We start from the raw sequence: 23,474 nt of genomic DNA on the forward strand, positions 1-23,474 counted from the left end.
GCATGCAGGCAGACGTGGTGCTGGAGAGGGAGCCGAGAGTTCTACATCTTGACCTGTAGGCAGCAGAAGCGAATGCCGCCACACAAGGTCCAGCTTGAGCATCCTGAGATCTCAAAGCCCGCCCCCACAGTGACACACTTCCTGTGGAGCCCAATCCTGTTAAATCACTGCTACCCTAACTGGCTCCTTACGGAGAGTTCCGAGACTGGGCCGGGACCCTGCTGTGCCGAACTTGCCACTCATACTCCCCTACTCTTGTAAAGGCGGGTACTGTGTGGCTGTCCCGCGAAGGATCTAAAGTAGCCAGGGGCGGGTGGAGGGAGGTCTGGTGAGGGGGGAGATGGAGGGCTGCAGAGGCTTGAATGAGGATGACCCCCCACCCCCATGGGCTCATAGATTTGAGTGCTTGGTCCTCAGTTGGTGGAACTGTTTGGAAGGATGAGGAGGCGTGGCCTGGTTGGAGGAGGTGTGTCACTGGGGGTGGGCTTTGGGGTTTCAAAAGCCCACGCCATTCCCAGTTAGCTCCCTTTCTGCTTCCTGTTTATGGATCAGATGTGAGCTCTCAGCTCCTGCTCCAGCACCATGCCTGCCTGCCATGCTCCTCACCATGATGACCATGGACTCTAACCCTCTGGAACCATGAGCTCCCAGAGTAAACACTTGCTTTTGTAAGGTGCCTTGGTCCTGGTGCTTTGGCACCATGACTAAGACAAGGACTGTTGTTCAGGCTACAGGGTAAGTCCCCAGGTCACTGATGATAACTGACATGGGCACAAGCACTTCAGAACAGCTGTAGGCAGACGTGGTGGCTCACATCTGTCACCCCAGCATTTGGAAAGCTGAGGCAGAGGGATTGCCTTGAGTTTCTGGAATAGCTTCGGTTACAGTGTGAGACCATGTCTTAATCAAAAATAATAAGTAGCTGGGCATGGCGTCACAATCCTTTAACCCTCGCTTTGGAAGTCTCCTGCAACACTTCCCGAGTCAGCCCTGGTACCGGTGAGCGGCTAAGGGAGGACCCAGAGTCCCACACCAGCCTTGGCTGTACAGTTAGTTCAGAGTCACAGTGAGAAACATGAAGCCCCATCGTTTATAATACCCACACCAATGGGAAGGTTTAGGCATCGTGCTAATGGGAAATCGCTGCTCTTAACACTTCCATGAATTCCATTGGCAAAGGACAAAACTGAGGCAGGCCGGGCGGTGGTGGCGCACGCCTTTAACCCCAGCACTCGGGAGGCAGAGCCAGGTGGATCTCTGTGAGTTCAAGGCCAGCCTGGGCTACCAAGTGAGTTCCAGGAAAGGCGCAAAGCTACACAGAGAAACCCTGTCTCGAAAAACAAAAAAAAAAAAAAACAAAAAAACAAAAAAAAAAAAAAAACTGAGGCAGGACAGAAGGAAAAATGGGGAAGAGAAAGCCCCTCAGTAGTAACAAATCAAGAAAATCTCACTAACAAGGCCACATGCTTTTAAGCCCAGCACTGGGAGGCAGAGACAGGTGGATCTCTGTGGGTTCAAGGCCAGCCTGGTCTTCATAGACAGGGCTACACAGAGACCCTGTCTTGAAAAACAAACAGAAAAAAAAAAAAAAAAGAAAAAAGAAAAGAACCCTTTGAGGACTTGTCCTTTGACCGCCACATGTCTAGGCAGCATGTGTGTCTCCCCCAAAAGTGAATAAATGTTTAAAAAAATAAGTATAGTGTAGTGGGTAGCCATTCCAGCTTGGATCTGGAAGTTCCAACCCCCATTGAGACTCTGGCAACTGTCACGCCTACGAGGCGGGGCGAGGGGAGGCGCCTGGGGACCCGAGAGCTGGATGGGCCAGCGCTCTCTCTGGGCGCTCTCTCTGTGCCCTCTCTCAGTGCCGTGATGCTGAACGGTGAAGGTGGACAGTGCAGAGCTCCGGAGAACACCGCTGGATTGCGTTACACCTTCCCCAGACCCTGCGACCTACCCATTACTTAATTTGTGAGTTACGCCATTAAATAAATATCCTTTTAACTACGTAGAGTGGCCAAAATAATTTCTCCAATATATAGCAACTTTTTTTTTTCTTTTCTTGAGACAGGTTTTCTCTGTGTAGCCCTGGCTGTCCTGGAACTCACAGAGATCCACCTGGCTCTGCCTCTCAAGTGCTGGGATTAAAGGCGTGCGCCACCACTGCCCAGCTAGGTAAGATATTTTAAAGGACTGTTTCTCAGGGCTGGACAGATGGCTCAGGGGTTAGAGCATTTGCTACTCTTGCAGAGGGACCCAGTTAGGTTCCCAGCACCTGTGTGGGCTGTTCTCAGCCAGTTCCAGGGGATCTGATCCCTCCTCCGCACTTCTTAGGCGCTCACACACGCACCCCACCCACCCTGCACATATAAACTTAAATTTAAAAAATAATTACGTCATAGGTGGGTGTGAAGGCGCACGCCTTTAATCCCAGCACTCAGGAGGCAGGGCTGACAGATCTCTGTGAGTTCAAGTCCCTCCTAGTGCACATAGCAAGTCCTGCCAAGGCTACAAAGTGAACAACAACAATTCAACAGCCGAGGGTACAGCCTAGATTGTAGAATGCTTTTCTTGTATTTGAGGCCCTGCACTGGATCCCCCAGCATTGGAAAAAAATCTGGGCAGGGTGTGGTGGAACATTCCTTTAATCTAAGACCTTGTCTCCAAAAAAAAAAAAAAAAAAAATCTGTTTCTGAGGCTGGGATGTCTATGATCTCAAATCCCAGTACTTGGAGGAAGAGGCAGGAGGATAATGAATTCAAGGTCATCCTGTGCCACATCAGACCCAACTCTCTCCATATATATATTAGTTAAAATTGTAAATTTAAAGGCATACTTCCCTAAATTCTTAACTTTAATTTGCATATGCTAATGTTCTATTTAGAATTCTTGTACATTTTGTATAATATATACATTTTTATAATAAAAAAGTAATAACTCACCCTTTGATGGGTGTTCAAAGTTAGCCGTGGGCTGACATATTAATTTGCTTTAACATCACCCAGACCATTTACAAACTTTAGCTAATTAAGTTCCTGTAAATATTTAAAGTATGTTTACAAATTTAACACACTTGATTTTATTTTCCAAGCACACAGTCCTCATAGGATAGATTTACAAGTCAAATGAGAAAAAGTTTCAGGCACATGAAGCATTCTCAAGGAACTTCATCCTTCAATGTTTAGTTTATTTATACACTTATTTATTATATGTGTGGGGCTCACTTCTGGAGGCCAAGGACCATTTCCCAGGATCCTATGGGTCCCGGGTCTCAGGTCACATGCCCTCCAGCAGGCGCCTTTATTTTTTTTAATTATGGATATGTGTGTGTTTGGTGGTCAGGTATGTGCACATGGGTGCAGATGCCCATGGAGGTCGGAGAGGGCATCGGATCCAGTGGAGTTAGAACTGCAGGGAGCTGCAGCCTGAAGTGGGTGCTGGGAACTGAGTTCAGGTCCTCCACTGGAGCCGTAACTGCCCATAACTGCTGGGCCCTCTCTCCAACTGCGACCTTTTTTTGTTTGTTTTTTGAAACAGGGTCTCTCACCAACCAGGGACTTCGGTCAGTATTTGCCTTTCCAGTCCTGGGGCTGGGATCCATTACACCCGAAGTATGTACTGTGGTAGGTGGATATGGCAGATACTGAGTAATGTGGGGTAAGGGAAGGATTTTTTTTTTTTTAAATTGAACTGTTTGGATAGACATCTCATGATTTTTTATTTTATTTTATTTTATTTTTTGAGACCACGGGGTCTCAGCGCAGGTCAGGCTGACCGCCAGCTCGCTCTGTAGCCTCATGAAATCCAGATGTATCTGGTGCAAAGAAGGTACAGTTTCCGGAGACCCACAAATGTTGAGGCGTAGGAGTGCGTGCTCTCGATTTAACCGCAGCACCTGCAGGGTCCATCTGCCTCGCGGCAGCCTCTCAGCCTATCCCTTATGCCACCCCTCCTAACTTCTCGCCCCCTGGTTTGGGCAGCTCCGGGAAGTACCTGGGACTCGGGTTTGGGGGCGCTTTGTCCTGTTAGGTGTGGAGGGGGCCAGAGAAGCCAAAGCCCCAAACCCGGTGCTCACCTTCCTTGCAGATGGAAATGACCGCCTCCTTGCCCTTGGTTTCCAAATCCAAGAACCAACTAGAAAAAAAAATTGAGCTCCCAGGCCCCACCCACAAAGGGGCACGCAGGCGCGTGTGAGGCTGCGTCGGCCATCTTGGACTCGGGCAGCACCCTCACCTAGGGGCTGTAACCTCACCCGGGGAGGACCAGAGAGTTACCTCGACTTTGTGTTCACCTAAACCCATGGCGGGCATGTGCTCGCGAGGCCAGCGACCCTCTCCTCCTGCCTCCAGGTAAAATCTCGAGCCAGTCACCTTGTGGCGAGTTCTAGCTCAGTGCTCATTGCTACCCATGGAACTGAAAAGGCGCCTGCCTGCCTGCCTGCCTTTCTGGAAGGTGGGAGTCAAGTGCCCACCCATCACATGCTGTTCCAGTATCAAAAAGAAGTTCCCAGTGTGCACGCGGGCGCACGGAGCCTTGAGTGCTGGCTGTGAGCTGGTGTGGCGGCTGCAAACACTCTTCCAGCCTCCAGCACCTGTGGGAGGGGGCGAGGGCGCAGAGCCGACCCCGGCCAGTGAGAAGTGCAGCTTCGCCAGGCCTCTTGGACGGACACGTGATGTGACCGGCTGGGGAGGGTGTCAGAAACACAAACCAGGGTGCCCAGGACTGAAGGCAGAAAGGAATCTTTGTGAATTTCGGAACATTTCAACGCCCCCAGCTTGTTATTTTTATCCCCCCTGGCTGCCTCTCGGTAGGGGCTCCCATGCAACATCAAAGCTCCTAGCATCAAAAAGCCGCGTGTGTGTGTGTGTGTGTGTGTGTGTGTGTGTGTGTGTGTGTACACGAGGAACGGGGGAGCTGGAACATGATGTCCCAGGAAGAGCTGAGTGTGTAAAAGGACCTTTAGGGTGGGTGTGGGCTGTGGCTCCTGTCGAAAGATGGCCTGTGGGGTCCTCAGAGTGGTACACCTGCCGTTCAGCTGCCCATGGTGTGTGTGTGTGTGTCCCTGACTGCCTGGGATGCAGAGAAATAAGAGGGGCTTGATATGGTTCAGTGAGTAAAGGCCTGACAACCTCAGTGTGGTTTCCAGGTCCAAATGGTGCAAGGAGAGAACATCACACACACACACACACACACACACACACACACGCACGCACGCACGCACGCACGCACGCACGCACGCACGCACACACACATACACACACACGCTCACTGTGGCACATGTGCCCCACCATCATACATGCACAGAAAAAAAAGATATGAGAGTAAGGGCTAAGAGCTGGGGGGATGTCACAAAGGGCTGGGCGTTGTTCTGATTATCCACCTGCAGCCCCTTACCCAGGATTTTGGGATCTCAGTATAAGGACTTATGTAGTGTGGAGTCAGGATTACACCCGTCTGTCCAGTTTCCACAATCCAGCATAGGAGAGGTAGCAGAAGGTAAAAACGCCAGGTGGGGTGTTGGGGGGATTGCACAGTTTATTTCCAGACACAGTCGGAGGGTGAGGTGGGGGACCCGTCTGCCTCTCCTCCCTGTATTTGGCTTAATCAAGAATTTTCTCTCCCCTTACCCCTGTGTTGTGCAAGATAGAGGAGACACCCCCACCCCACCCAAGGAGGGCTTAGGCAGACGAGGACCATGGGTGGTGATGGGGTTCAAGTATTCACAGGTCCCGGGGGCCACACTGCACCCAGATCCACGACTGCCCCGGCTGGTGTAGTTCTTCAGCGTGGACACCTCCAAACGAGGGCTCACCCCTGCCCGTCATAACAACTGAGTCTGAGGCTGTGCAGTCAGAAAAGGAGGCCTCCCAGCAGGCAAGCTCGCCTGAGGGCTCAGGGGAGGGGTCAGGGTGGTGAGGGTTTCCCCTACCCACCAGGGTGGGGGCAGTGGTCCTTGGGTCAGGGGATGGGTGAAAACGGGAAGGGTGCCGGGAAGGGACAAGGTTTGGAGGGCCTTGATGAACGTGTTCAGACAGCCGTGGCCCGAACTCTCACCTCCACCCTCACTCCGGGCTCAGAATCCCTGAGAGTCCAGCCACAAGGGCAAAAGGGAACAGGGTAGGGGATGGAAGGGCGAAGGGAAGAGTGGGGGATGGGACTGGGGGAGTAGGAAATGGGGGGACTGAGTAGGTCATGAACCCTTACAGCCAGTCCTGTTCCTGGGAGCCAGTGCAGGGAGGGCCAGGCCATGGGCTCACGTCCCCTCTCAATTCCTGACCTTCCAAAGTAGCAGGAGTCCGGGGAACACTGGTCAGAACCACTGGTCCCCAGGCCCCCAGTGTTCTGACTTTGGGCACCGTGGGAGAAAAGGGGGCTTGTCTCAAAGGGTAGTATAAAAAGCAAAAAAAAAAAACCATTAAAAACTTCCTGGGAAGTCGTACCCAGCCTCTTGTCCCTTCAAGGCATCAGTCAGCCCCGCTCAGACAGGACAGGGCCCAATAGCACCATGCAATGTTGGGGTATCCGTGCCTCTTTGATGACCCCGGGCAGTGGTTCTTCAAAGCAGGGGTGCCTGTTTGCTAAAGCGTCTGTGCTCTTGGATGAAGGAGAGGACTGTTGCAGGGGAGAGGGGGGGTAGGAGAGGTTTAGGCTGGGGCCCCAAAGGGCTCCCCAGGAGTCATGATCTGAAGAATCTGTGTATCACATACTGGCCCAACAGAACCACACCAAGAATCGTCGCCACACACAGGATAGGGTCTCTATGCAAATTCAGGTTCAGGGCTGCCACCTGTCGGGAGAAAAGGGGTGGGTTACAGAGCGGCTGGACAGCCCGCACAGCAGGGGGGGCGTTCCGACCTCAGGCACTCACCCAGCCGCCTCTCTGCGCAATCCATCTGGCAATATAATGGTGCAGAATGATATCAGCCAAAAAGCAGGTCACCTGGCCCAGGAAGCCGGTCAAACCACGCTGGTAGACGTACAGGGCCAGGCGGTAGCCAAAGCCCAGGAGAGCCACCACACGGCCCCAGCTGATGCCACTCTTAAATAGGCTGTGGGCAGAGGATTCCAGAGATCATGGAGAGCCTGCCTTGGGGATGGGTCCCTTTCCTTCCTCTCTGCCCCCCCCCACCGCCACCCCCACCCCCCCCACTGGGAAGCTAAATGGTTGAGCAGCTAGTCCAGGTCAGAAAGTCTGCCTTGGCCTGGCCACCAATCAGGAAGAGCCTGGGGTTCACAGCATGAAAGGAAAACGCCAAGAGAGCCATGAGCTGGCTGCTGCTAGTGTAGAGGGAAGGGTGGGCAGACGGGTGGCGGGGACGTTACCTGTGAAGGTTGCTGCTGGCCTGGCAGCCCGGGGGACAGCAGAGAGAAAAGGACAGAAGAGATTAGGAGAGATCCCAAACCACAGGGGCACAGAGTGGGGCCTGGCTGAGGGCCGGGACAGGACATGCCATCCCTGAGCATCCATCTTAAACCTGCCACTGGCTTCTGCCTCTGCTGCTACCTTTACATCCACCCTGACACTGGCTCCCGGGTTCAGGGAGAGGACAGCGAACACAGCCAGGCTTGGTGGCACCTGCCTGTGATCCTAGCCCTTGGGAGGCTGATGCAGGAGGATCAAGAGTTCAAGGCCAGTCTGGGCTGCGTGAGACCCTATCTCAAAAACAAGGGGCTTAAGAGGTGGCTCAGCAGTTAAGAGCAGCGGCTGCTCTCCCAGAGTATCCGGGTTCAGTTCCCAGCACCTCCATGGTGGCTCACAGCCGCCTGTGACTCTAGCTCCAGAGGCCTTCTTCTGGCCTGTTTGGCATCAGGCATGCAAGCGCACATACATAGATGCAGAGAAAACACCCATCCACATAAGATGAAAATGAAGCTGGGTAGTGGTGGCGTGTGCCTGTAATCCCAGCACTCGGGAGGCAGGGGCAGGCAGATGCAGACAGGACTCTGTGAGTTTGAGGCCAGCCTGGTGTACAGAGCGAGTTCCAGGACAGCCCGGGCTACACAGACGAAAAAAAAAAAAAAAAAAAAAAGATTAATAAAACAACAAAAATCAAGCCAACGTGGCTATGGTTTGAAAGTGGGAACACCGCTTTAAGGTGCTTTCTCTATTTCCCTGAGGTTTCACAGTGGTGGTCAGTGGCAAGCTGGGACGTGAGCCTTGTATCGAGTGACCTTCGTCCTCAGCACTGGGTGGCCTCTTAGATGCCATTGCATCGCAGTTGACCTGACAGAAGTTGGTGGCATGTCTCAGCTGGGCTGCAAGGCCCTTGGGAACATTCCCACCCCAGGGCACTAGTTGGTGCCAGAGCTCCTCAGAGACGTGAGCTTGTGTGCAAAAGAGTGAATGGGGCCCGGAGACCGGGAGACGGGTGGGGATTGTGTCCGAGTTCACCGACACTGTCCCCAGCCAAGGAGCCCATCACATCTGTGCGGGGTGGAGTGATGGTACCTGGAGGCAATCTTGGTGAAGAGTTCATAGGCATTCCCAGCTGTGGGCTGGAGCTGCTCCAGTAAATTCTGGAACTCAGTGTCGTATCTCCGGTTAATGTCATCTCCAATGATGGCAAGCTGCCGACCCACCTGACCCAAGACGCTGTAGGAATGAGAGTCGGGGAGTGGGAAGTTAGCCCTGGGAGCTGGGCTCATGGCAGAGAACGGATTCTCCTGGGGTGGGGTGGGGTCGGACGTCACCCACCCCTCTGAAGACCCGTGACAGTTCTTGTGGACAGGAGGGGCTGCGCTAAGGAGCAGGATTGCAGCTGGAGGCGAGAAGCCAGGCTAAGAAGGGAGGAGATGACGGAGACAGGAGCCCTGACCCCTGTCCCCCGGGGCTGGAGCTTACTTGTTAGGTTCTAGAAGCAAGTTGTCCATCTCGGGGTTGGCAGGGGCAGCCGCCCCCTGGGTATCTTGTTCCCGATGGTGGAGGTGAAAAACGTAGCTTCGAAAGACCTCCTCTGTGTCCTGGGCAACCTGCTGCTCTGAGGTCGGAGCTGGGAGTCAGTAAGAGAAGGCTGTCCCCGGGCACCCCCCCCCCTCGCTGCTTTGTCTAGCCCCTTCACGACACTCAGCACTCCCCCACGGTGTTCCGACAGTGTGATCATTCATTCCTCATGATAGTCCTGGCCTGCAAGTGAGCTCCAGCCTACAGATGGGGAAACTGAGGCACACCTTCCAGTGGCAGTACCACTGCCTGCCCTCTCCCACTGCCCGCCCTCCCCACTGCCTGTGGGTAAGTACTTCTACCCTAATATTGCTGCTTTCACTGTTATGAAAACCCAGGTGCCTCAGCCTTCCACTGTGGACTGAGACCCCCCGTGCAGGAATCCCTCACTGTGAACAGAGACCGGGGGCCGTGCAGGAATCCCTCACTGTGAACAGAGACCGGGGGCCGTGCAGGAATCCCCAACTGTGGACCGAGACCGGGGCCTGTGCAGGAATCCCTCACTGTGGACCGAGACTGGGGCCTGTGCAGGAATCCCCAACTGTGGACCGAGACTGGGGCCTGTGCAGGAATCCCTCACTGTGGACCGAGACTGGGCCTGTGCAGGAATCCCCAACTGTGGACCGAGACTGGGGCCTGTGCAGGAATCCCTCACTGTGGACCGAGACTGGGGCCTGTGCAGGAATCCCTCACTGTGGACCGAGACCGGGGGCCTGTGCAGGAATCCCTCACTGTGGACCGAGACCGGGGGCCGTGCAGGAATCCCTCACTGTGGACCGAGACTGGGGCCTGTGCAGGAATCCCTCACTGTGGACCGAGACTGGGGCCTGTGCAGGAATCCCCAACTGTGGACCGAGACTGGGGCCTGTGCAGGAATCCCTCACTGTGGACCGAGACTGGGGCCTGTGCAGGAATCCCTCACTGTGGACCGAGACCGGGGACCGTGCAGGAATCCCTCACTGTGGACTGAGACCGGGGGCCGTGCAGGAATCCCTCACTGTGGACCGAGACTGGGGCCTGTGCAGGAATCCCTCACTGTGGACCGAGACCGGGGGCCGTGCAGGAATCCCCCACTGTGGACTGAGACCGGGGGCCGTGCAGGAATCCCCCAGGTTTCAGCACTAGACTGGCCCTGCTGAGGCCTCCACCTTGTGCACCAAGCAGCTCCCAGGTCCTCAGCCTCCCCGTGTGTAGATACCACGCACCCCAATCTAGTAAGTCCCTGTAATCTATGCACATTCTATCTGTTCTGCTCCTCCCAAGCGCCAAACTGCAGAATAGCTCCGCAGAACTGGGCTCCTGAGCTCTCGGGTGGACATGGTCCCCAGTCCTTAGGGTGAAGGGAACAGGGAAAAAACCAAACTGAAATCAGGAGCCTTGGGCCAGTCGAAGGAGAATGGTTTCTGTCTTCAGTGTTTGAGATAAGGTCTTGCTATGTAGCCCTGGCTAGCCTGGAACTCGATAGGTAGACCAGGCTGGCCTCAAACGCACAGAGATCCTCCTGTCTTTGCCTCCTGAGTGCTGGGCTTAAAGGCGTGCACCACCACACATATCTGGGGTTGGTGTTTTCTTTCTGAGACAGGGTATCTCTACCTCCCTCTCTCCCAGGCTGACCTGAAATTCATTCTGTAGGACAGACTGACCTAAAACTTGGGCCAATCCTGTCTCAGCCTCTCAAGTGCTGGGATTGCAGACATGAGCTACCACACCCAGCTCACACACACCTGGGATATGAACCCCAAGTCCAGGGACCAGCCTGACCTCCCCGCCCATCCACCTGAGAGACGCGGATAGGGCCGCCATCTCACTTCCTCCCCCTCCCCTGTTCCTGGACCTGACTGGGATAAGCCAGGTCACTTCCTCCTTCCTCCCGCAGCAGCAGGCCTGGCTCTTCTGCCTCCCCCCTTGCCTCCCCCTGCCCCTGTGCTCAGAGAAGCCTTAACACCCCCCCCCTGCACACCAGCCCCATGCCTTTCTATCGCTTGTGCTTACGGGATGGTGAGGGGCAGGAGGACCCTTACCAGAAGGGGAGGGGGAGTCATCACAGTCCTCCCTTGGAGGACCTGGTCCTTGTCCAGATGCCATCTTTCAGGTCTTGGTGGACAGCACTGTCACCCTGCGGAGACAGGTGAGAGAAAAGCAGAGATGAGGCTGGGTGTGGTGGTCCACGCCTTTACTCCCAGCACTCGGGGGAGGCAGGTAGATCTCTGAGTTCGAGGCCAGCCTGGGCTACAGAGTGAGTTCCAGGACAGCCAGGACTACACAGCGAGACCCTGTCTCAAGGGGGAAAAGAAAAGAAGAGAACGAGCGAGTGTGTGAGCTGAGAGCAGGGACAGCTGTCTGGAGACCCCAGAAGTCCTGACAGGAGTGAGGGAACCCCACGCCCCCCACTGCTAAGAAGACTGCAAACCTCTGGGACTAAAGTTCCGCCACCTTGGGGGCCTGGTGGTGTCTCCTGGGAGCAATGGGAACCCCCTGGTCCCAAAACCTTAGGGGAGACACGAGAATCGTTGAGGAAGCCAGGCAGAGACCAGGTGAGGTCGAAGCCTCCAGAATGCTGTGGCATGAAGGCTCTCACCCCAAGACGGGGGGGGGGGGGGGGGGGCGTGCTTTGAGAGAGTGGGGGGCCTTTCTGCTGTTTCCGAGGCTACCGGTCCCTTCCTCAGCCTTCCACCTCCCCGCCATGAAGGCCTTCCTCCAGAGTCCCACTCCCCGTGGCCGGTGGGACATGCTTGTTTTCCGATAGGGCTTGGCAGCAAACTCTTAAGAGTCTACCACACACTGCCGACACTTAGGAGAATTTTGTTGACGGTTCCCATCACTGGCTGGTCGTGGTGTGACATGCTTTGATCCAAGCACTTAGAAGACAGTGAGTTCTAGGCCAGTCTGGTCTACGTATGAAGTCCCAGGCCAGCCAAGGCTACGTGAGATCCAGTCTCAAAAAAGAAAAAGAAAAAAAAAAACCCACAACACAGGTACAGCTAGCACCCTCGCGTCTATTTTACAGGTTGGAAAAATCAGGGCAGAACGAAATGAGTAGCTGAGCCACAAAGTCAGAGAAAGACATTTGTCTTGCAGAGTTTTTGTTTTTTGTTTTGTTTTTCGAGACAGGGTTTCTCTGTGTAGCCCTGGCTATCCTGGAACTCGCTTTGTAGACCAGGCTGGCCTCGAACTCACAGAGATCCTCCTGTCTCTGCTTCCTCAGTGCTGGGATTACAGGGGTGCGCCACCGCCACCACCAGCTTTTTTATATATATATATATATTTTATGTGTTCATGTTCGTGTGTCATGAAATACGTGTGGAGGTCAGAGGACAGGTTTCAGGAGTGGGCTCTCTCCTTCCATCACATGGGTTCCAGGGACAGATTTTGGGTTGTCACACTTCACGGCAAGCCCCTCGCCTGCTGAGCTGCCTCCATGGCCCAGATTTGTTGTTCTTCCCTGGCCTCACATTGAGTATGGGGCGGAGAAAGATCCTCCTGCCTCCACTGTTTGAGTGCCGGGATTACAGGTGAGCTGGGGGTCAAACCCAGGACTTTGTACGTGCTGGACACGCATTTTACCAACTAAGCCACATCTCAGCACTTACTTCATGCTTTGTTCCCAGGGCATCTCTCCTTCCCATTACCACCTGCCTAAAAGTGAGCTGGGACCTCCCAGCCTCCCCGCCTGCCTCACACCACACACCTCACCACGCCCTCCACTTGGGTGCTGACTGTTTTCTTTTGGTTATTGGTTTGTTTACATATCTATTTTACGCAGGTTCTTACTAGGCAGCCCCAGGAAGGTCTTGTACCCCTTGATCCTCCTGCCTCAGACACTGGTGTGCTGGTCTTCTAGGTGCCCTCTCCCATGCCACACCCAAGTTCATTTTCCTCTTTGACCAGTCTTGGCCGCTGCTGGTGTCGACAGTTATTTCCTGAGGCAAGCAAGACCTTTCGCTTTCAGTTTGCACCCCTTTCAAGAGTCCTACTCCTTCCTGGGCAGCCTCCATCACTTCAGGAAGTGACCCTCCTGTCAGTGAAGAGGGCACAGACCCCCCTAGGGCCGAACATGGTAGCCCTCTGTCACCTGGGGCTGAGCACCACACTCACCTTTGTTATCAGGCTGCAGACGATTTTTGAAAGTTACTCTCTGAAAAGGGGTGAGGGTGGGGGCTGGCCACCCCTCACTTTCCCAGCAGTGCTGGAGTCAGGGCGTGCAGACCCATTCCTCATCTCCAAGAGCTAGGCCTCATTAAGACAGCCCTCCGCTTGGCATGTTCCACCCAGCGGCTCCTTCCGGAATAGGGGGCTCTTCCTGCTGCCCCGGTTCTTAAACTCGGTAATCCCAGGCCGGCAGGGCCAGGGGATGCTGACTCTACCCCTGAGAAAACCGCCCTGGAGGCTCACTGTTGAGAGCAGGTCGGGGGGCTCAGAACAGTCTGTGCTGGCCTGGACCCCCATCCAAGTGACCTGACTTCCCACTACATCCACTTGCTGGGCCCAGGATGCATGTTTCCCACAACCAACCTCTAGGCTGCACCCAGCGCTGGTCTAGGGGTCCTGGGACAGCAAAAGGGACCAACTGTGAAGTTTCTGTCTCTGTCCTTGACCTTCACCCTCCCCTCCTTCCAGATAACAAAAGTCCCAGTTGCCTGGCATCCAGGGCCACCGGAGCCTGGACGAGAAGGGACACTTCAGCTGGAAGTGGCCCTGTTTGGATTAGACTCCAGCATGGCTTTCAGGACCACCCAGGGAAACTTCAAGTCTTCCCTCCTCAGCCGGTTCCCGACGGGGCTTTCTGCCCCACCCTGGGCCAGAGCTGCCAGGATTAGGAGGATGGGGTTTGGCGCTGGCTGCCCGCATACCTGCCCGGCTCCTGTCCAGATGCGGGATGGCTCAGCAGTCCTGAAGACAGATCCCGGAGGGCTGGTGGCCGACCCCAGCTGCAAGGCTTCAGGCCCGACTTGGAGGAACCGGAGCCCGCGAATCCATGGTGTCTGAAAGCCGACTCTGGTTGTCTCCTGGCCCAGGAAACCTCGCGACTTTGTGACCATAGAGGAGCCAGCGGCTCCCGGCAGTGATCAGCTCCCTCTAGAGGAAGTTGCTTGATGGCCGCCGGATGCAGATGCACAGGGAAGCTGCTGCTTGGAGGAAGGTCCTATGGGCCAGGCCTGAAAGCCGCTGGTCTGCAGCATCCGGTGCCTGCCCTGTCCCAGCCCAGGGGGGGACGCTTTCTCTTCACTGCCTTTCCTGGCTCTGGTTCCAGACCCTCATCTTCCATAGTCTCCCTCTAGTGCAAAGCAGAACACCACAACGAAAGCAGGATGGAGCTGGGGGCGGTGATGCAGACCAGCAATCGCAGCTCTCAGGAGGCTGAGGCAGGAGGATGGGGAAATAGAGGCCAGCCTGTGCTACATGACACCCTGAAAGAAAGGGGGAGAAAAAAAAAACCAGTAGAATTTGTGCTGTCGTCACCTAGACCCTGCCAGGCTGCAGGGACCGACCTCAAGCACAGAATAAACTCCAGAGAGACAGGAGTGTGTGGAGCCCTGTCCTCAGGGTCTGTACCCTCCCAGCCTCCCTGTTCACCCTCAGCCGGGCCTCCACCGCCTGTGGGTGCAGCTTTTCTCAGTGTCTCAGCTGCCCTCGGTCTCTGCTGAGCCTGCCCCTGCCTGGCTCCCCCGTCCCCCACTCCCCTTCCAGCCGCACCACCCACCCCCCCACCCCTGCCTCCAGTTACTCCTCCCCACCCCCACCTCCCCGCTGCCTTCTAGAACTCCTGGAAGTCTCCAACTGGAGGTTTCTATTAGCAGTTGGTCCTGGGCTGGCTGCCATGACTTCTCCCTGAGTCAGGGTCCCTCTCTCAGGATGGCGGCCCAGGCTCGGACTCCTCGGTCACGGTCACGAATCTTGGGCTGCTCCTCTCTGTTGCGCTTTCTTCGAAGCCTGGTGGGGAGGAAGGGCAGTTCTAACAAGTCCCTGACCAAGAGCCTGCCCAGCCCCTCCCAGGAGCAGGATGGTGTCTCCCCCAGGGTGGGCCGCCAGGGGGGCCGGGGGAGGAGGGAGCCACGGTTACATGCCATGGTACCCAGGGCCCTGTCTGCAGCCCCCTCAAACCTGCCGCTGCTGCAAGATGCCCTAGGGCTGGGCACGGGGGACATGGGGTCCCAGACCCTCACCTCCAAGGACACCCTGAAGCTCAAGGCCCAGGGTGTAGAGGTGACATCGGTCCCCACCGGAGAAATCAGGGAGGTTCTGGGGCACCAGTCTGAGAAGAAAGGAGAGGAGGAAGAGCCAGCAGCGGAGGCCTCTGGGGCCTCGGGAGTCTCAGACAGGTGAGGGGCTGTGGGTGTGGTCGGGGGCGGGGGGCGTGATCCAGATAGAGCCGGATGCACACTGGAGGCTGTGGGTGGAAGCCCACGGATGGCTAAGGGCTGGGGTAAGGGATCATGAAGAGTGAAAGTCATGCTGAGGGACAGTGCCGGGAAAGGGGGATCCGCAGATGGGGGCTGTGAGGGGTGGCTGGACTGGACTGAGTACCAAAGATGAAAGGGAGCTGGGGTGCGGCTCCTGGGATGCAGCACTACATACTCCAGGCCCTGGGATTAGTGCCCCGCACAACAAAACGATGATAGTCAGGCATGGTGGTGGTGCACGCCTTTAATCCCAGCACCAGGGAGGCAGAGGCAGCGGATCTCTGTGAGTTCGAGGCCAGCCTGGTCTACAGAGCTAGTTCTAGGACAGACAGGACTACACAGGGAAACCCTGTCTTGAAAAATTGAACAACAATAACAAAACAAAATAATCTCAGCCAGTGCTTCCGGCCTGCCCGCTCACTCTCCCTTCCTGGCTTTCTTTCCCACTGGTCTTAGCAGCCATTCCCTGTGTGGAAGGTACCCAGCCCCCCACTTCCTCCCTCCCTCAGGGGTAGGAAAACCCCTCTGGTAGAGACCCCTGGGAACAGAGCAGGGGCCTGGGAGAGAGGGGGCCAGGTCAAGCAGGTCTGGGGAAAGACCCAAGGTGGACGGGGCCCTGACCACATCTCCGGGTGTCCCCTGACTCCCCCCACCTGACTGTGCTTTGGGATTAGGGAGCACTTTGCCCAGGCCCTGGAGACAGAACAAGGATGCTTGCAGTGGGTTCCGGGACCACTGGGACTCATCCCTGGGGCCTTCGTCAGAGAGGAAGAGGAGGGGCACCGTCTAATCGAGATTGGTGAGTATGATAGCTGTGGAGCGGGGGGTGGGGGGTGGGGAGGGTGGGGCATGGACACCTCTCTTCTAGGACCTCGTGGGGTGGGGAGCCCAGCAGGACGTGAGACATAGTCTGAGGTTTGAACCCCACTTCCTCCATGCCAAGTTATATGACGACAGCGGAACCCTGCTGAATCTCTCTGCCCCACAAGTCTCGATCTATAAAAAGGAAAAGCAAACAGCACTTGTCTCTGAGGCACATGGCAAGCATCCGTGAGATGCTCTTTGTCAAGGACTAGATCCAGGCCCGGCACACAGTAGGTGTTCAGTAGAACAGGGCAAGGGCTGGGTGCAGTGATTGAGTGGGCGCAGCACACAGTAGACACCCTGTTAACACAGGGCAGAGCCGGGTGCAGTGATTGAGTGGGCGCAGCACACAGTAGACATCCTGTTAACACGGGGCAGAGCCGGGTGCAGGGACTGGGGACAGCGAGATGGGTCTCTAGGTAGAGACCGCTGCCAAGCTGGAGTGAGGAGCCGAGTTTGGTTCCCGGGACGCACATGGTGGACGGTGAGAACAGACTCCTGCCCGTTGTCCTCTGACCCCTGGTACACACGCCATGGTGTACGCCTCCCCCCTCCAGGATAAAGAAATAAAAATGTCATTAAAAAGGAAAAACAAAACAAAACATCAGAATAGAGGGTGGCTCCTCTCTGAGTGCCCTTCCCCCTCCCCCTGAGACTGGCATCCACCCGCCTGCTGCCAGCCTCAGTGACCGATGCTCCGCAGGAGACCTCAGGCTGACCTCTTGCAAGACGGGGTCCACCCCGTGGAACTATCTCCTCGGCTTGTACAAGCAACTCCAGAAGTCAGCCATGGCCAAGGTCAGTGGGACTGGGTCCCGGGACCTCTGGCTTGCCGAGGGGAAACGCTTCCCCTCGTGTCCTGGTTTGGGGAGGGGGGGACATGGGCCTGGAATCCTGAACCCCTTTACAGGCTCAGAGACCAGCCGTGCCTCAGTTTCCTCTCAAGGATGGCTTGTCCCATGAGGAGAAAGGGGAGCGAGAAGAAGCGGAGGACAGTTACCTCAAGCTGTGTGCTCCATGCATCGCCACCGTCCAGTCTCCGCTGCAGAAGACTTTTAGGTCCACAGATACAGTGGGTAGGTGTGTCAGCCCGACATCGCCAGGGTCGGAGAGTCCGGCTTTGGCCAGCGGCTTAGGGGAGAAATCCGAGCACTGGCCACGAGGTGGCAGCAGAGGACCTCCAGTGACGGACGGACGGACGGGATGGCTGTTGGTTGACTGACCTCCGGCCCTAGCGAGCAAGCACCCCCCTCACCCCACTCAGCTCCGGCCTCGGGGAGGGCGCCTCCAAGCCTGGTTCCTGCTTAGCAACCCTAGAGCCGCCTCAGGGTGGCATCAGATGCTAGCAGTTGGTTCAGTGACGTGATAAAAGTCGTTCGGCCCGAGAGCCCGGCTGAGGGTAGAGCACTTGTTGCTCTTGCAGAGGACCCCGGTTCCGTTCCCAGCACCCATGTTGGGTTTCTCACAACTGCCGTGACTCCAGCTCCAGGGAATCCAACACCCGCTTCTGGCTTCCATAGGCACCTGTGCACAGATGCACACATTAAGATTTAAAAAAAAAAAAAAAGTAAAAACAACAATGGCCAAAATACCCCGAGATACTGTGTGTGTTTACACAGCCATCACTGGGGCCATTCTTTTCAAATGTGATTTGACACCTCTGAAGTGGTTGATGTTATAACTCCGCTGATGGCATGGGAATTGAAGCGCAGAGAGGCTGAGTAGATCTTGCCCAGATCTCACAGCCACTAACGACAGAGCTGGGACTTCATTTCAGGCAGTTGGGGCAGTTGGTGGCAATACCCTGGCAAACCCTGCCCAGGAGCAGCCTCCCATTCCACTGCAGGAGGAGCTCAGGGTATGGGAGAGGCTATGCCTGGCTGGCTCCAGGTACCTGAAGGCTTTGCAGGAGCTGGCCCAGGTGGAAGCGTTGAGAAAGAGGGTGGGCATGCAGTGGGGACTTCCTGAGCTCTGCCAGCCCCACACTCTGAGAAGGCAGGGATGGCAAACTCCATTTTTTCCTGCAAGCTCAGCCATGTCAAATGTGTGGCCCCATTTCCCCACCCCCACCCCAGCCAGTTAACCAGCAATGCAGATTCCTCAGGGGTTACCAGCATCCTGCAATTCCATTCAGCCCTGAAGACACAGTTTACTGGAGATGGCACCAGGTCCCTGCTGGTTGAGGGCCTAGCACGAACACACTGTCCTCTGCTTTAGACCCTGATCCCAAGCCCGGGTCGCTCTACCTGAGCCTCTGGCCAGCAGGCCACCGGTCAGGGTTCTGTGGCCCCCTGCTCAGGTTCAAAAACTTGTATGAGCGTCTCACAGAATTTAGAGTCTGAGGGATTTGTTTTTTATTGTCTTAGACATTCTCACGAGGTTGTCTAGGTAGTCTTGAACTTGTGATCCTCCTGCCCCAACCCCTTGAGCTGAAAGTCCCAGTATTCTGTCCCAATCTTTCTTGGACCTCCCCCCCCACACACACCTGCAGCTGCCTGCAAAGGAGCTGGCTGCCATGAGCATTACAGGAAACCTGGTGGCTTTGAGGATCTGTGGGTGCTGGGGGACATGCCAGCAGAAGCAGTGAGCGGATGTCTGTCCCCACGGCACAGAGCCAGCCCACCTCTTTGCCTCACAGGTTTCGTGGAGTCAGAGTTGAAGAAGATTCTGGAGGTGAGACGCGAGTCCCGCCTCTGGAAGGTGGGCAGCCCGGAGGGCCGGGAGCTGCTGACCCGGCCAGACATCACGCTGGAGGAGGCCGGCATGGTGGACGGCCAGGTATGCCTGGGTGTCCATCTAATCCACTAGCCCAGGGAAGCGGGGTGAAGGGCCCTTACCTCACACGGCCCTGGCCCCTGGTTGCAGCCCCCCCCAAACACACACACACATACACACACACACACACACACACACACACACACACACACACACACACGCTTCAACAGTTCTCACTTGAACCAGTGTTGTCCCTGTCTTGTTTTGTTTGTTTGTTGAGACAAGGTCTCTTGTAGCCCAGGCTAGCCTGACTGTATGTAGCAGAGGCTGGCCTTGGCCTTCTGTTCCTCCTCCCTCTGTTTCCCCAGCGCTGGGATTACAGACAGGGAGATTTATCGAGATGGGCCAGCGCTTGAACAACACGACTCCTTTCTCTCGCGTTCACACCAAAGCCCACAGACACACACAGGCTCTGGGGGCGGCCACACATCATCCGTGCCCGTTCCGAGTCAATCTCCATCCACTCAACGTTCCTCTCCATGGCTCAGTGGACTCTGCCCTGAGGGTCTCTGGCTCACGGAAGGGAAGAGCCCACACCCGAGTCTAGTCAGAGACCGTTCTGCTGGGTCATCTTGACTTCAACCTCTGCAAGGACGGGCTGAGACACTGCAGCGGGACTCCACAGGCCCCTCAGTGTGTGTGTGTGCGTGTGCGTGTGCGTGTGCGTGTGCGTGTGCGTGTGTGTGTGTGTGTGTGTGTGTGTGTGGTGTGGACAGGCTGAGACACTGCAGCGGGACTCCACAGGCCCCTCAGTGTGTGTGTGTGTGTGTGTGTGTGTGTGTGTGTGTGTGTGTGTGTGTGAATGGTGTGGACGGGCTGAGACACTGCAGCGGGACTCCACAGGCTCCTCAGTGTGTGTGTGCGTGTGTGTGTGTGTGTGTGTGTGTGTGTGTGTGTGTGGTGTGGACTGAGACACTGCAGCGGGACTCCAGAGGCCCCTCAGTGTGTGTGTGTGTGTGTGTGTGTGTGTGTGTGCGCGCGCGTGTGTGCGTGTGTGTGTGTATGTGTATGTATGTATGTGGACGGGCTGAGACACTGCTGCAGGACTCCACAGGCTCCTCAGTGTGTGGGGAGGGGTAGGGTGGGGTGGGGGGTGGGGGGGTGATGGAGTGGTGGGGGGTGAGGGGACGACACAGGACAACACAATGGCTGACCCTGCCAGAAATTTACACCTGCTGGGCACTGAGGGTGTCCTAAGCCTGCCCACATGCCCTTGTCCCAGGAGCCTGGTGCCCCCCGCACCCCTAAACACAAGCTGTGTGGACCCTTGATTTCCCCCTCATACTGAGGGGCTCCAACCCTGGGATCTGTCCTCCTCCAGGACCTTGTGAGCCGGCCTGCCCTTCCCATCCTGGGCTCACAGTCCTGGGCTAGCATTGGTGGCATCAGGAGTCTTGGGAGTTTCCGGATAGTGCATGTGGGGCCCCCAGGCCTCTCTTTGGGGGTCAGAGGTACATCCTCAGCTCCTGCCTTCCATAGTAGGTGTTTCAAAGTCCCACCCTCTCCCCGCCACATTTTCTCCTCCTCTGCCCTTAGAGCCACTTGCTAATGGGGAGAGAGATTGCCCCTCAGCTTTTGGGGAATGCCAGGGACCTGAGGGATGGACCTTAAGGGGGGTGAAGCTCCATTCAGCCGGAAGGAACTATGCAGGGCCCCCAGGACAGAGGCAAAGGGAAGGGAGGAACCAGAGGTGGAGGAGAAGTATTCCTGAATTATGGGGGTAGTTCGCTCAGGGTCGGTGAACCTGGGTCAGCTTTGGGGTGGTGGGGAGAGTCTGGAAAAGGTGGCTGGGGTGGTCTGGGGGAGAGTAGATGGGAAGGTTCTGGAATGCAGAGCAGGGAATATCTTCTTCACCCATGTCTGCCCACAGCACCTGCTCCTGGAGGAGATGGATGATATGGGGAACTGGCCTCCTCCAGAGTGAGGCCCGTGCCGGCAGGAGCCCACTGTGCCCACACCCCTGGGACCCCAGTCCAGCATATGTCTCTTGTTGGGACACATCCAAGGAGTCCCTGTGGCCCTGGGCTTTGGGATGAGTAGTATCCTGTGTGTGCATGTGGTGGGCCTGCCCAGCACTGCCCCTACCCATCAGACTCCGGCAGATGATGTTATTAATAAAAACTTAGTTTGACATTAGCTTCCTGGGCTGCCTGTCATTGGACTCTGCCCTCTCCCTCACTCCTGGAGCGAGCCAGGCTATTAGGGTCTCTACCTAATCCCTAATTTGTGCCCGAAGAACAGCTAGTGTGGAGGCCACCTCCGGGCACAGGGGCAGGGAGGGCAGGAGGATTTGGGCTAACCTGGGGGGTGCCGCCTGCCAGCAAGAAGGAGAGTCCCCAACTTCCCTCTCCTCGGAGTTCCCAGGCTACACTGTGTCCTCAGCGGGAGGATCCGGGAATTCTCCCAGCAGGAAGTTCCTGCCCAGCCAGCTCCGGGACAAAGCCAGGAAAGAGGCCCTGAACTGCAGAGACCTGCTTCAGGAGAGCTGGCAGCCAGGGCTGCTGGGGGCAGGCGAGGAAGGGTTCCCTGAAGTTGGTGTGCGTTCTGGTTTGCTCTTCTGCTGCTGAGCTAAAACACTGGCCAGAAGCGAGCTGGGGAGGAAAGGGTTGATTTCATCTTAGAGCTCTCTGTCCATTGTGGAGAGAGGTCAGGCCAGGGGCTCAAGGCAGGAACCTGGAGGCGAGAACTGTGAACCGAGGCCATCCAGGGGCAGTGGTGCCGGCCTATGTCCTCTGGTTTTCCCAGCTACCTTTTCTTTTAAGATTTATTTTTCACACGCGCTCACACGTGTGTGCACAAGCATGAATGTGCATCTGTTGAGAACAGGTGACCACGGTGTCCAGAAGAGGGCCGTGTAGTTACAGGGACCCGGAGTTACAGAAGTTGCAAGCAGCCCCTGTGTGGTTGCTGGGACCCAAACTCCAGTCCTCCACAAAAGACGCATGAGTTCTCAACTGCCGAGCCGGCCCCTCGGCCCCTCGGCCAGCACAGGACCACCTGCCCAAGGATAGCGCTGCCCACAGCTGGCCGGGCCGTCTGGCATCAGTTAGCAATTAAGAAAATGTTCCCCAAGCATACCCACAGGCCAGTCTGAGGGAGGCGGTTCCTCGGATGAGGTTCCCTCTTCCCGGATGTGTCAGATTGACACCTGAAGCGAACTAACTGTGACAGTACAGGGGGATGTCTCTCCAGACTAGATGACCCCGGTCACGGCTGGGCACTTCAGGGGTCCTGGCGGGGGAGACTCGAGGGTGCCATGTGGCCTCTGGGGAGGCCCAGAGTATAGAGATCCAGGGCTGCCTAAATTCAGAGGTAAGGGGAACTTGGGCATGGGGGGATCTTCATCCTGGTCTCCTGGGACACCAGGAAGTGCTGTGGTCCAGGAGGTCCCTGCTGTCTCAGAGGGCTCCTGTTCTTCTCCCGGGCCCAGATTCTGAGCCTCCCTGCAGGCGTACAGGAGAGAGCTTGTACGGAGCCTGCTCTGCAGAAACTTGTCTGTGTTACCCACACATCCCACCTCTGGCGGGTTGGAGAGCTGAAGGCCTGTATCAGCTGAGGTACATGATCTTCCAAGGCCAGGTCTCAGTAAGTAAGCCAGGCAGGCCTCCAGCTCATTCTCTGCCTCTGAGGGCAGGGATTACAGGTGAATGTCACCATGCCTGGCTTAGCCATTCTGAAGAGTCACAGTGATCAGTCACAGTGATCACAGCGACTGTCTGCTGGTGCCTTGGTGAGGGGCAGCGGAATACTGCAGCCATCCCCGGAGCCCAGCCTGGCTCACTGAAGGTGGGACCCCCCTTGGGTTCCCCCCAGCCACCACCGTGGGAGAGGGTAGGCGATAGGAACAGCCAGGGCACTTTGGGGGCCAGGAGCCTCCTCCAAGGCTTCCTGGCCAGGGCCCACGGAGACCTTGACTCAGAGCTGGAGGCTGGTGGAGGGCCAGCTCTGCTGACTCAGCCAGGAGGCCGCCTTGTGACCAGATGACTCACCTGTGCCCTGATTGCTCTGCTAATCACTTCCTTCAAGTGGGGGCGCGGGTGGGAAGGGTGAGGCCGTGCCTGGCGGCAGGGTTTGGAGGGAGCCTGCAGACCCCAGGGGCCAGGGCTCTGCGGCCCACTCCCCTCCTCCTCCTCCTCCTCCGCTGTGTCTGTGGGCTAGCCTCACGTTTGCCCTGTGAACCCCAGACTGCGGGCATGGGCATGGGTGCTGGTGCTGTCCGGAGGGCAGGAAGAGGGTGTGTATGTGTGTGTGTGTGTGGGCCCAGGCATGAGGCCTCTTCCCAGCCCTGAGGGGTCCAGGGCTGGCTTCTGAGGGAGGTCTGGCTTAGCGAGCACAGGGATGAGGGCAGACATTCTGACCAAGGAGCTGCTGTGGACCAGGGAGTCCCTGGCAGCGAGTACACGCCTGCAGACACCCCTGGGTCCAACCTGGAGACTAGGGCGTCTCCAAGTTTGTATGAGATCCAGGAGACCTTTAGGCATCACTGTGCAGGACCC

The 23,474-nt window shown here is 56.4% G+C and overlaps 2 protein-coding genes across 3 annotated transcripts; one reads left to right on the forward strand and one right to left on the reverse strand.

The window, feature by feature from the left end:
• Window positions 1–5,512: 5,512 nt before the first annotated feature.
• Window positions 5,513–14,044, reverse strand: Bak1 (BCL2 antagonist/killer 1). Of its 2 annotated transcripts, none has more exons than XM_028888405.2 (6): window positions 13,789–14,044; window positions 10,960–11,054; window positions 8,840–8,987; window positions 8,447–8,590; window positions 6,866–7,046; window positions 5,513–6,784 (listed from the first exon to the last, which is right to left on the reverse strand). In XM_028888405.2, exons 2-6 carry the CDS (start codon window positions 11,021–11,023, stop codon window positions 6,674–6,676), a joined length of 648 nt encoding a protein of 215 aa, XP_028744238.1. In that variant the 5' UTR covers window positions 11,024–11,054; window positions 13,789–14,044; the 3' UTR covers window positions 5,513–6,673. The 2 variants fall into 2 exon arrangements, with proteins under 2 accessions (XP_028744238.1, XP_028744239.1); XM_028888406.2 differs by having other exon boundaries at window positions 8,840–8,975; window positions 13,789–14,042.
• Window positions 14,045–14,696: 652 nt separating this feature from the next.
• LOC114706142 (gametogenetin-binding protein 1-like) lies at window positions 14,697–21,114 on the forward strand. The gene is made up of 6 exons (XM_028888404.2): window positions 14,697–15,258; window positions 16,014–16,138; window positions 16,907–17,001; window positions 17,114–17,279; window positions 18,842–18,981; window positions 20,849–21,114. The coding sequence occupies exons 1-6, from the start codon at window positions 14,792–14,794 to the stop codon at window positions 20,900–20,902; spliced, it is 1,047 nt and encodes a 348-aa protein (XP_028744237.1). The 5' UTR covers window positions 14,697–14,791; the 3' UTR covers window positions 20,903–21,114.
• Window positions 21,115–23,474: the final 2,360 nt, after the last annotated feature.

This window comes from Peromyscus leucopus, chromosome 16_21 (genome assembly GCF_004664715.2).
Source record: "Peromyscus leucopus breed LL Stock chromosome 16_21, UCI_PerLeu_2.1, whole genome shotgun sequence".
Classification (NCBI taxonomy): Eukaryota; Metazoa; Chordata; class Mammalia; order Rodentia; family Cricetidae; genus Peromyscus; species Peromyscus leucopus.